At 26.5% G+C, this 13,620-nt stretch overlaps 1 protein-coding gene across 3 annotated transcripts in view; it reads right to left on the bottom strand.

Moving 5' to 3' along the window:
- Positions 1–2,793: 2,793 nt before the first annotated feature.
- Positions 2,794–13,620, bottom strand: part of LOC107448647 (WD repeat-containing protein 27) — a 29,448-nt gene continuing 18,621 nt past the window's right edge. For 2 of the 3 annotated variants that reach the window (XM_071182199.2, XM_071182198.2), the window contains 7 exons: positions 9,849–9,982; positions 8,519–8,613; positions 7,599–7,720; positions 6,224–6,321; positions 6,012–6,114; positions 4,198–4,296; positions 2,794–2,953 (listed from right to left, as the gene is read on the bottom strand). In XM_071182199.2, the coding sequence (XP_071038300.1) occupies positions 2,900–2,953; positions 4,198–4,296; positions 6,012–6,114; positions 6,224–6,321; positions 7,599–7,720; positions 8,519–8,613; positions 9,849–9,982 (705 nt within the window). In that variant the 3' untranslated portion in view covers positions 2,794–2,899. Of the gene's footprint in view, positions 2,954–4,197; positions 4,297–6,011; positions 6,115–6,223; positions 6,322–7,598; positions 7,723–8,518; positions 8,614–9,848; positions 9,983–13,620 lie in introns of those variants that run through there. The other variant, XR_011636987.2, reaches the window with a different exon arrangement.

Below are 13,620 nucleotides of genomic sequence, written 5' to 3'. Positions count from 1 at the left end.
CTGATGAATTCAGAGAGTTTTCTGCAATTGTTCCGGCAAACCTCCCAAAATTAAGCTTTTAGGTATTATTAAAACAAGCCATAACGTAACACCCTATTTATAAATAGATTTGTATGAGCTGAGCGCAAATACAAAGATGGGTTCCCTTCTCTCTCCAAAAAAATACAAAATGAAACTGAGAAGATGCTTGCAGATCACTTTTCCATATAGTCGCAAAATCTAACCAGGCATTTATTGGAACTTGTTGTACTCATCTCAGTGGAAATCAGTATCTGCTCACTGAGCCAGTTCTTTTTCAAGTGTGAAATGGTATGGGATGTGGTTTCGGGTGTCCTACTCAAGGTTTTGCAGCAATGCTCAAGTTTAGTGAATATTATGGAAACTTTCATTGTCGCCATGCAAGAGAATGACACCCTCACTCTGCATGTTAGGGTGAAGCCCATAAGAAACAAATTAATACTCGTATTTTCACATTAAACCATTTTTTCTAGATGTCTCGCCATTTAAGTGGCTCAGACACGACTCGAATAACTGGGCAACTGACTCTAGCTATCCACACAACCCTGTCACACAACTAGAGCCACCTGTCTTCATTCTGGGAAAATATATTCAATTCACAATTATTATCTTTTAAATGCTATTGCTTATAACCTTGTTTTAATAACTTTATTTTAAAAAAAAATAAATCACACTGTAATACATGTACTATCATTAAATATAAATGCTATTTTTTTACCATTTTATTAATATTAGTTAGCCATTTCATACCCAGTATTTTCAATAATTGCTTAATATCTTAGTTAGCCATTTGTGCATTTTCTAAAAAAAATAAAATACAATTCGAATATGAATAAAAAATTAATAGTTTTCACTTGTTTTATGCAATGGCTACAGATTTCTCTCATTAATTTTCTAATAATTTGATGGCATAAACAATTTTCAATGACATAACAGACAAAATAAATAGTACATATACTCTTTTATACTAGATTGCTTTTATTGTCTTGAAATGTATTTTTTATGAGCTATTTGCAAAATTATCAATTATGCTTTCTAAAGTCATAAATACCATTTTTTTTTCTTTTTCCCATATCTTCTTAGCTCATTGTTATTTTATGTTTATCATTCCCAAATGAATAGTTTGATTATTTAAGTTTAACTCTGTATCTAGAAAATATATAATTTTGATACTAAGGATTTTTTATTTTTTTGAAAAAATTATATAAGTTATCCTTTAATTATAATGATATAATACTGGCTAATTCAAAAGTCACATTAATTTTGAAAAAAAGTTACTTAAATTTTTTGATATTAAAGTAATGTGACCTTAATGCGTATCACTACAAATAAAAAATTGTTTTGGCTTTGTTGCTTTTGCATGGGCCATTCACTTGACAAAGCAAAATCAAGTTACCCTAAGGTTTAGAATTAAGTCTTGTTATACCTTATCTTTCAATTGGCTGCATAAAAAAATCTGCTATTAAAAATTCTTATTAGTAAAAAATAAATTTCACTCTTTATAAAATAAAATTATGAAACCATTTTCCAACAGTAAACAGTTAAATGACTTTTGAATCATCCTGTATATCACATAAAATGTAAAAGCAAAGTTAATAGAATATTTTTTTTTTAAATTCAGATAAATATTTTCAATTACTTGTAAAAGTTTATAATCATAGTTATCTTTTAGTTCATACAATTGAAAGTGACCTGATCTAGTGTTAGTTTTTAAAAAAAATTTAAAATAGAAATTAATTTACAGGGTATTAAAATGCTTAAAAGTATGACTTAAAATTCAAAATAATTATCAGTTTCTAAGATTGTAATGAATTTATTTTTTTGTTTTCTATTTTTTCTGTTAATATCTGACAGTAAAACTTTTTAGCTTATTGTTAGTTATGAACTAATTAAATTAAACTTGGATTATGCAGTTAGTAAAAATTTATGCAAACGAATGCACAGTGCAGCTATTTATCTATCTGTATTATAAACTATATTTTAAATTTTCTGCTTATTCAGCAATATGACAAATATTTTAATACTTTTTATAAGATGTACTCAATAGTAAGAATTTTTTGTCTAAAATAAATTCAAATTCAAATTTTTTAGTTTATCATTATAGGATACAATTAAATAAATATCACTACTCATTTGTTTTTACATATCTGTGATATTGCATCACTTAATTACATATGTATTTGAAGAAATAAAGTAGTTAATTGTGTACTGAAATATCAGCTTTGTAATGTGGTTGTAGGTTTGTGAATTGGTTCTTATGTTACTAGCATTGATATTTGTGACTGTGAATTTATTTTTAAAACTGCTTTTATGTACAAGTTTGGTAATAAAAGTGCTGTTATACTTTATTCTTTTGATTTCTCTTTTTTTTTGTTGTTGTTAGATATATCTTTCAATTATTTAAAAAGCCTAAGTGTGACACTAATAAAAATTACATCTGTTGCGCTTACATGGGCCCCTGATGGTAAAAGAACAAGAGGAAGACCCAGACTTACCATCCAGCGCATGTTTTTGGGCGAATTTAAAGAATGTTGAATATCTGGCTGGGAGGGAGCAAGATCTATTGCTAGAGATAGGTGTTGCAGGGATATGCTAGAGGTCTTAAGTGCCCAAAGGCACATAGAGGATAAGTAAGTAAGTATGTGACACTAATAAAATATATTCTCATTGCATAAATACAAGATTGATTAATGCTAAGAAAGTAATATGCATTCATGATGCAATAAGGTTCTAAGATTTGTTCTTCTGGCTGATAAAATAATCTTTTGTTAAACATTGACATTTTATATTAATTTTATTAATATTTTAAAATGCAATTTTTACAACTGTATATACAAATTTATTTTATTGATTTTAGCACAAAATATAAGGATCCAACAGTTTATTCAACTTTTCCATACAGGTACACTGACCCATTCCCAGTAGAAAGAATTAGCTGCATAAAGATAAAAAAAGTAAAATAATTTAAATTCAATTTTAAGTACAAACTAAATCTAATTTGATGTTATCTTGTAATCTTAAGTATATTTAGTGGAGAGATATGGTAGCTATTTTTTTATTTAGTTTTTAAAAAAAAAATTCAAATGAAATAAAATTAAGAAAGGTCACTGTGACACCTTTCGAATAACTTGTGTTTCCTTGAAACACAAGTCATGAGAACATAGTATGAACAAAGATATGAGAATTTGTATATGTTTAATTTAAAAAGAAAACTTGGGGAGAAATTTTAAGGATCGTAAAAATTTTCATAAGTATGAATATAAGTTATAAATGCAACACATTTACTAGAGAATGTCAAGCAATATGAATTTCAAAAAAAAATTTTTTTTTTTTAAAAGGTTATCAGATTCATAGGTTTTCTATGGAAAAATTAATTTTATATGTTCTTTTATTTTACAAATTGAAAAGGTAGTAACTTATAAAAAGTAAATCTTTAAACAATATTTGTTTATTCTTCATATTTTGGTTGAAGATTTTTTTTTAATAAAAAGAATAATAAAAGGAAATGTCGAAGATTGAAATTTTTTAACCTGAAATTAGATTATAATTAAAAAAAAAAAAATTATTTTACTTGAGACTGTCAAATAACATTTTATCTTGTTATGATTATATACCAGTAATAATTTTCCCAAACGATTGTGTAAAAACTAAAATTGAATGATTGCATATCTGGAATTTCTAATTGAAGAACTAATCATAAAACAATGACAAACAACCAAATGTTCAACTCGGTTATAAAATTTATTTCAACCTCAATAATGTAACAATAACACATATTCTCTACTTTTCTTGTGGGTTGTCATTGTTTCAGAAATCCTTTAATTGTTTCAATTTTTGCATAACTAATTAATCAAAACCTTTCCAAGAGAACATTGAAATGCATACTTTAGAGGAAGTCACTTATTATTGCACTTAGGTTAAGAATAATTTTTTAAACCTTTTTTTTCTTAGTTTAATTATTTGCACATTCAAAGTATGGAAACATTGTTTTTAGCAACAACAACAAAAAAAACAACAACTTATTTCTTAAAAATAATATTTCAATTTTTTACTTTTTTAAATTAATTACATATCAGAAAGGTTTAGATTTGATTATTTGTAAAATGGATGCACAGGGAGTTCTAAACATTCTCACGAATTTAAACATATGCATAGAATGATATATTTTTAATTGCTTACCTGCGATTTAGGAGTAAAAACTGCACTTGTGAAGACATCAACTTGAGGCTCACTTATTTTTTCTACATAACTTAGTTGACGTAAATCATAGATGTATACCTACAAAACAATCTTTATGTACATCAAAATGTATCTTATTCATATTTACAGGAGTCTACAAATCTTGGTAGCCACAACGCCAAACACATTGTAACTGATGAAAAAAGTTGTTACCCTAGTTCCCATTCCATAGCATCCTCTTAAAAATCTATCCTTGTTTAAAAAAAATTAAGCATTTTTGTTGAACCTTAAATATATATATTATACAGGCAGGGCATGTCAGAAATGTAAAATTGTAGGAGCCAACATGCTATCTAGTGGAAAGTTGCATAACTTTGATTAAAATTTTTAAAAAAAAATGAAATTTAAATTTTGGTTAAATTCATTATAATTTACTACGCATCATTCTAATCAAAAGCAAATGTGTTGAAATCATAAAATTTTAGAGATGCATATACAATGATTTAAATTTTATACTGTCACACCTATTTTAAATATTACATCAGTTAAGGTTATAAGAAATCTGGTACTGTTAAATACAAAAATATCATTATAACTCGAAATACTGATTTCTGCATGTTTTTGGTCTGTGATTTATTGCTACCATATTATGCTAACATTTTTAGCTAATTAAGAGTCATGTCTAATTTTAATTAAACATCACAGAGCAAAAGCCTTTTTTTTAAAAGATTAATCTTTTTAAACTTTAAATCTTGAAATAAATATCTGGAAATAAACTCTAAAACGAGGCGCAGTGCGCAAAATAGAAAACGAAAGACAATTATTAGCTTTTGATCTTCTAATCGAATTTTCATTGCTGAGATGCAATCATAATGTTTCGAGGGAGTAATCTTATATACACTAATTAATTTGTGCAGACGATATTTTAAATTACAAAATTCTATTCAACAACAAATAATTCTCTGAATAAACATGCCCTTTTTTTCTTGACTGATTTGAAGCCTAAAATGGAGGTGGCCAATCTGCAAAAGGAAAGTGGTTGAAAATTTGTGCCCTTAACTACTTACCATTATCATGCCAAATAGTATAAAAAAAAATCATATTTGTAAATTTTCATTATTCAAATACGATTCAAAATTCTATAAAACTGTTAATTTAAAATTACATAGTTAAAAATTAAAATTTTTTTGAGCTTTTTAAAATAATTATAAAATTAATTATTTTTATTTAAATTTTATATTTTGTATGCACGAGTTTTATAATTATGTGCTTAGTTTGTCTGAATATTTTAAATAATTCCCGACCTATGTTGAAATACGCGAAAAGTTTAATTAAAGGGACAGAAACTTTCTACTGTTCTCCTGTCTAAATTATAGGAATCATATTTTCCAGATTGGGGTTACAACCCAATATTAAGTGACAAGGATTCGAATCAGTTGAGAAACTGAACACACAAGGTACTTTTTTTATGTCTGATTTTGCAACTTAAAATATCGTCTGCACAAATATTTTAGCTTATTTAAGGTAAAACCCCTGAATAATTATTAATATTGCAACTTAATATTGATAAAATGAAATCATTATACCAAAAGGTAATAAGTTTTCTTTTTTACTATAGTTGAAACTTTAAATTTTCTTACCCTGTTCTACTATTTAGAAAGACAGAAGGGTGGGATAGTTAAGAGGCATAAGTAATTTTCTTAAAAAAGTATAAACTCATAATTCGAAATTATAAACAAAGATTTTTCTTCATAAATTTTTTTTTTAACAATGTTTGTTTTCAGAAATAAGAAACGCTTAAAAATGGTGCCTACTGATTTGTCTTCACTTCCTGTTGCAATGTATTTTCCACAAGGAGAAAAAGAAGCTGTGCATGGAAATACACGGCATTTGTGTTCTTTGTAGCTGAGAACTGACCTAAAAGCAGTTTAAAATAATGTAAGTTATAAGAATAATAACGTAGCTAAAGTAATAAATACATAATTGTATTTAACACAAATTTATAGACAAAAAACTTGAAACTTACTGTTTTGTTCTTAAATCCCACAATTTTATGCCATCAATTAAAGCTGATGTCAAAAATAAGTCATAATTTTGCAATTCTTGAGTAATAAAAGGTGAGCCCTGAAATAATTTTATAAATTTCAAATTAATTAATGATATCATTTATTATTAACTAGTTTAATTAAATTTTTTCAGAAATGATTAATTTATTAGTGAACTGTTGTATTTGAACACAGTCGTTCGAAAAGATTACTACAATCTTTTTGGATTCGAAAAACAATAATTATATTTATTGTGACAAAAATGGTGCAAGTAGTTTAAAAATAAAATTTATATTATCTGTAAATAATTGATAAATCAGCCATTTGAATCACTATTTAAAAAATAAGTAGATTATGTACAATAATTTGCCCTAGCAATTGAGAGTTTCAAGGACTGTGCTTTACAATAAAATCATTACAACACCCCCCCCCCCCCAAAAAAAAAAAAACTAATAAAAACCACCCAAAATTACAGAAAAATTGCATTGGGTATGTAACTTTCTCACTTTAAAAAAAAAAATTAAATGTTAACATTTGCCATGTCATTAAATGTTTACAGTAATAATGTTTTAGATCATGATCATTCCAATCGAAAGAGGATGTTTTGTTCTACGGTAATTTATACTCTGTTTTTTTTTTTTTTTTTTTTTGGATTTAATTTATGCTAATCTTTAAAATGGAATGTCAAATTGTGAAAAATTAGTATTCTGACACCACCTTCTTGTTTTTAATCAAGGCTCTAAGGCTCCAAAAGCTGCTTGCGACATTTATGCTGTGTATAGAAAGGGTATTGCATAAAGAACTGCTCTTGATTGGTATCTTCGTCTTCTTTCAATGCATTACAGCCATTGGCAACTACATGCGCAGATAGGACTAGACAGCCTTCGCTATCTGGTCCTATCAAGGCTCTTCCAGTTTCCTTTATTTACTATATGAAAGTCCTTCTTTACCAAGTCAAACCATTTAATTAGTGGTTTTCCTTGTTTTCTGTTACCTAAGGGATTAGTACGAGTGAGCTTTTTTTCCTTGGTTTGTATTATCATATGGGAATAGATTGTATACAGTATGAGAAGTTGGAAAATTTTACCTCAAGGACGCACCTTGTTCTGGTTGCTCAGTTGAGCTCGATTAAACTTAATTTTTGCACAAAAATTCGCATCTAATGATAAGGGGACTGGTAGATAAAAAGGAATGCTCCCACACTTTAAACTTTAGAAAAAAAATTACTTATGTGCCAATCAAATACTAGTTCTTCTAAATGTCAGAATATTACAACAATGTTATCAAGCTAATTAATAATTTTGCCGAATACACTGCATTGAATTGTTGATTATAATTTTTTTTCAATAAACTTACCTCATTAATTGCAATTACATGAGGAGGTTTAGAACCTGCAGCTTCTGAATGCCAAACAACTTTTCCAACAGTCATATCCAAGACGTCTATGCATTTAGATGTTCCTGCACTCAGAACTAGATATTATTTAGGTTAAGAAAAATTATAATAATAATTCAGCAAGAATGCTGTCGATATTTTTGATACAAAAAATCTTTTTCTTTTTTTAATTACCTTATATTCATCATTCATCACCATCTAATTTGGCTTATCTAAGAAATCCTTTTCCATACGGCAACTGATGACAAAGATTCACACAAAACACAAAAATTTAGAATTGCCAGACCAGCAAAATAAATAGATTTTCCTAATAATAAGAATAATCTATATAAAAAATTACGAAAATTTTATTTAAATAATAAAACTTGCATCTTTAAAATTTAATTCTAGACATTAGTTGAATTAATAAAGGACATAAATTTTTTTATTATCCTCAGTAAAAACGCAAATAGTATGGTTATCAATTTATTAAATTTTTTTAGTTTAGTATTTCTTTGCTGGAAACCTATTTTAGATAAAATTGATTAATTATATTTTTATTAAGAAGGTTTTTTTTTTTTGCCTTATTGAGGAGGGGGAGATGAGAAAAATAGGTTTTAAACAAACATTCTGAAAAATCACACAATTTATTAATAATTTAGAATTTGGGATCCCTCTTATATTTGGCGTTTTGAAAATAAACCAAGAATTAATCATGCAGTAAATAAAAGTTTTGGTAATCCAAAAATTACATACTGAATTAACAGCAAAAGATATCATGTTAACTTGAAACTAGGCTTTAGCAAAACCAAATGAAAATTATCGCCAAACCATGGAACCCCTGAATCTACATCTTAACCCATATACTTTTTTAAAGGAAATTTGAAATATGAAAAGGATATTAGAAAAATATTGATTTACAGCAGCAAATGAAGTGATCTGCTTTGATTCCAGAGGTATTTTTTTCAACAACTTCAGGGTGCTTTTGTTGACAATACTAAAATATAAAAACAAAACAATTTACACAATTGAATAGCTGTATACCCAAAAGGCTTCAGTCCTGCTAAATACTGTTCAAGAAAGCTATAAATAAAATTATTTTCTCCTTTTCCCATAAATTTGAAACAAATCTGGGGAAAATGCCTATAGTGAGATGTCACCACAGTTAGCAGGACTGAATCACATTTTGCATGCAGTGATTCATTTTCAAAATAGAGAGTTTTAAAAATATATACCGATGTGAATCCATAATTGAAGATTTTGGTGCAAAAAAGAGGTATCTCTATAGTCAATAAAACCAGATCTCTTCACATTAAGAAAAAAGAAGGAAAAAAAGTGTTTTTATATATTTTGAATAACAAAATAATTAATGTCTGGAACAAAAAATTTCTGGCATCAAATGAGATTATTTGTTTTTACAGCAAAATATTACATTCAAATCAAAACATTGAAATATGAAGAAACCTCATTTTTGCAGCAAACTCCATAATTAGAAATCGTGCAAACACAAGCAAATGATAATGTAAAAAATCTACAAAAAGCCCTAAATGTTGCAAAAATATTTTTAAAAAAGCTTTAAAAATGGAAAAATTCCCTTAAACAAGAATTTCATTTTAAAATAGAATTTTTTTCTGAAGTTTACATAAAATTGTATTAAATGTACATTAAGTTCAACTCACTTAGATTAAGTACTGATTTAATAAAATCCCAGACTTAAAGAGAAAATGAATCCTTAATTAAATGTTAAAAAGTTTACACAAAATCCTATTATTATGAACAACACTGAATTTTATTAGAAATTTTGCATAAACCTTTAAAAAATTTTGAGTACCAGAAGTTATCAGAATTTTTTTTGACAGTTCAGGAAATTTTATTTCCTTTCAAAAAGGGTTTAAAATCACTCCCGTGGTTCAATTAATTAAAAAATTATATGTCGATTGAAAGTGTGAAATTATTCATTCCTCTTGCCATGAATCACACGAAATTGCATTAATTAAAAAAAAAAAAGTTGCTCTGCAAACTATTAAATAGTTTCTATACCTACTGTTACTCATATATAATAAAATGGAAAATAGTTTTCAGAAGTAATATATTTTTCGAAATCATGGCAATAACAGTTGTAGAGGAAGTATATAAATCAAATAAAAGTAATAATTCATAATCTTAAAAGCTGAAAAAAAAAATTATTTTAAGATATTTATTTAATTTATTATAATAATATATTATTAATACCTTTTTATACCAGTTTTTTGTATATCTATTTCATAATCAAATAAATGCAGTTTATTTCCAGAGGCAGCTAAAAGGAAGCGATCAAGATAATAGAATTGAGCATCCATAACATCTTCTTCAAAACAAAACCTTTGCTGAAAAATTAAACAGAAGTGTAATGAAATTGATTTTTAAATATAAATCATAATGCTGTATAAACTTAAAATATGATAAATAATTCAAAAGGTATGGTAATATAAAAAGTACATTATGATGGCAAAACTGACTCTGAAGAAAAAAGTAAAAATACCATAAAAATATACAGACCAAGAAAACATTAATATTAATGCGATGTGTAATGGAAATTTTTTTTTGCTCAAAGCAGTTAAAAGAATAAGAAAAATAATACATGTTTATTCAAAATAAATGAAATAAAATTGAAAAAAAAAATAAATAAATAAATTAATGAAATAATAATATGCAAAAAAACAAACAAACATTGACATACAATATGTGGAAAGAGAAAACAATACTCTGAGACAATTCATCAAATAAAAAATTTAAAATTGTGCAATTTAGATACTGTAAAAAATGGATGTTGGAATTTTGTCTGCTTTGTTTTTTCAGCACTGTTTTTATGTTCTACAACTTTTGCAAAGAGTTATAACATTTAGTGATTTTTTTTTATTTTATTATAAATTTATTAGTTGTAAACAGAAAATTATTAATAATACAAAATGAAAACCAAGGAAATCAAAACAAATTTTAAAAAAAATGCATAATTGGGATGTATACATATATATTGTAATGTACTCTGCCTGGAAACTCAGAAAATAACCTGTTAGTGGTATTGAATCAGCCATGTGCATCTAATTATTTCTATGTTTGATTAATAAAGTTATCTTTTGGTCAATATATCTGTTTACATATCTACCTTATATGATAGCCCTGTCAATTTGAAATAGTCAAAACCATTTCTTGTTTAAATGAACAAAAATGCTAGCACAAAACAAATAGGTCAAAAAATGATGTTATAACCAATCTAAATAGAAATAATTGTAAATTATAAGTACAGTGCACGAAATAAAAAACGCCCTAAATAACTTTTGATCTAATGATTGGATTTCATGTACTGGATTCCATCTAAATGGTGCACAGTGACAAGGTATGCCTCAAATATGCTATTTAATCAGTCTAGACGATATTTTAAGTTACGAAATCAGACACAAAAACCTTCCTTTCTTTGATGGATTTGAATTCTTGACCCTCAAAATATGAAAGGGAGGGACGGCAATCGCAATAGTTCGGCAAGGACCCTTTAATGTTAATTCTTTTTTTTTTTTTGAATTAAAGCGAATATATAACACAATTATAAAATTCGTTTATCCAAGTTATTAAATGGTAAAAATATTTTTTAACAATAATTTATTATTATTTTATTTAATAATAGTCGAAAAAGTTTTGACTAGTAAGGTATACCAGTTTTTACATCACTTTAAAGAATGTAAATTTAAATGGCAAAATATAAAATTTGAACGAAATGGGGAGAATAATTCTTGAGAAAAATGTAAATGTATGACTTTTTAAAATTTTATAACTCGGAAACAATGACCGATTGCGCTAAAATTTTATATTTTGCCACTTAAAATGACGTTCTTTAAAATGATGTATAGATTAGTAAACCTTACAATTCAAATTTTTTCAACTATTAATAATTAAATAAAATATATTATAATTATTAAATAAAATATTAAATAATTATTATATAAATATTAAAAAATAATTTTTGCTTTAACAGGGTGGCCACTCAAATCAGATTTCAAATTTCTCTGATTTTTCCAGGTTTTCCAGATAAAAATCTTAAAATTTCCAGGTTTTAGTTTCTTTATTCTAATAAAGTGTAGGCCAGAAAAGTGCCTATATTATAAAATATTTTATTCAAAATGTTATTTTCTTAACATATCTTGAAAAAAATAATTTATTTTGACAATTTGGCAAGATTTTTTATTCATTTTTTAATGTTTTGGTACAAAATTTTGAATCAAAAATCATATATTGACCAACAAAAGAGTAAAATTAAATATTAATATATAGTTAGTTCTTAAAAAAAAAACTTTTTTTAAAATTAAAATATGTTATAAAAGGTTAAAATGAAATAGAAAAAATTCGCATTAATGCAACAATTTGTCGATAAACATTGCTGTTAGCGATGGTAAAAAAAAAATTTGTGATTAGTTGGCTTGCTGAGAAAAAATAATTCACAGATTTCTTTTAATGGGAATACAAAAGCTTTCAGAAAAAGAGTGCAATATAAAATCTATTATTATAATTAAATTATAACCAACTAATTTTTGGTTAAAAATACAAAAACATTTTGCCAAAATGGGAAAAAATTACCACGAAATCATTGAAACAAACTTAAGCCATAAATGGATTCAGCCCAAGGACAGAATTAAAAAACAGAAGCTAATATCCTAATCCCTTCTTCCACCTTCATCACAATCTTTCCTAAATTGCACAGTTCATAGCGGTCAAAGGTTTCCACATTCGTTTAGCAACAGTGGGAGAATTTTATGTGGCATTCTAGTTTAACAGAACTGTAATGGAGCAAATTTTGATGCAAGCAAAGTATTGTTAAGTTCACGATATTTCAACTGCTTGGAGATACATTTCCGTTTAAAAAAAGTGGGTATAATGGATGAAATAATTTAAATTAAGAAAATTAGTAAATAATAATAATTTAAATTAGTGAAATTAAAAAAATTTCCAGCTTTTCTTTAAAATTCCCTGATTTTTCCAGGTTTTTATCCAAATTTCCCAGATTTTTCCAGTATAAAAAAAATTCCCTGATAATTCCAGGTTTTCAAGGTTTTCCAGGTGGGTGGCCACCCTGTTTAAATTATCCTTAGATAAACGAACTGTATAATTGCGTGCAAAATTTTTTCGATTTTGTTTTCAAGATACAGCAAAATATGCAAAATAAATAAAAAAGAAAACTAATATTAGGGGGTCAAAACTTTTGACCGCTGTCCTTACCAAACTACTAGGACAATATTTTCGAGATTGCAGCTACCCCCATATTTTTAGAGTCAAGAAACCGAATCTGACGAAAGAAGGTATGCTTATTCAGAATAAGTATGTTTTTGTGTCTGTTTTCATAAATTAAAAAGTCTGCACTGATTAATTAGCGGTCATACACATGAATCTTTATGATTGAATCTTAGTACGTGAAAATCCGATCATTAGAACACAAGTCAATCAGGGTGTTGCATTTTTATTTTGGGCACTGTACATATCATGTCCACTAGCCCCGGACTATTTTTTGACATCTTATTGCAAAATTTATGTGAATCATTTTATTAAATAACTATCATTATTTATAATTTTACGGACGAAATCAGAAGATATTTACAAGGTATAAGATATTTTTGATTGCTTTTTTTGAGGTTATATTTTCCTAAGTTTCACTTTTTAATGCCAAATTATTTGTTACATTCAAATTCTTACTAAAACGCAGTTAACATATAGTGTAAAACTTAACATATAGAGAAACGGTTTTCCTCTGAAATGTAAAGCAGAAAGTTTCTAGTCACTTAAAATTTCAAGTAATAATCCTCATTTTCAATCATAATTACTTCCGCACAGTTACAAAAATAATTAAAATTGTGACAAACAACTGTGTGTGAGTTTTATTATGATAATTTTCTCCTTGCAAACCCTTTTTTTTTAATTTGAAAAATGTTAGTTTTTAAAATTAACTTTAGAACTTTCTTCCTTATCGTTAGGCATGTAA

This window comes from Parasteatoda tepidariorum, chromosome 4 (genome assembly GCF_982258835.1).
Source record: "Parasteatoda tepidariorum strain Cologne lab strain chromosome 4, Ptep-v5.0, whole genome shotgun sequence".
Taxonomy (NCBI): Eukaryota; Metazoa; Arthropoda; class Arachnida; order Araneae; family Theridiidae; genus Parasteatoda; species Parasteatoda tepidariorum.
The sequence above is the reverse complement of the archived record's forward strand: the minus strand, read 5'-3'. Positions and strand labels throughout refer to the sequence as shown.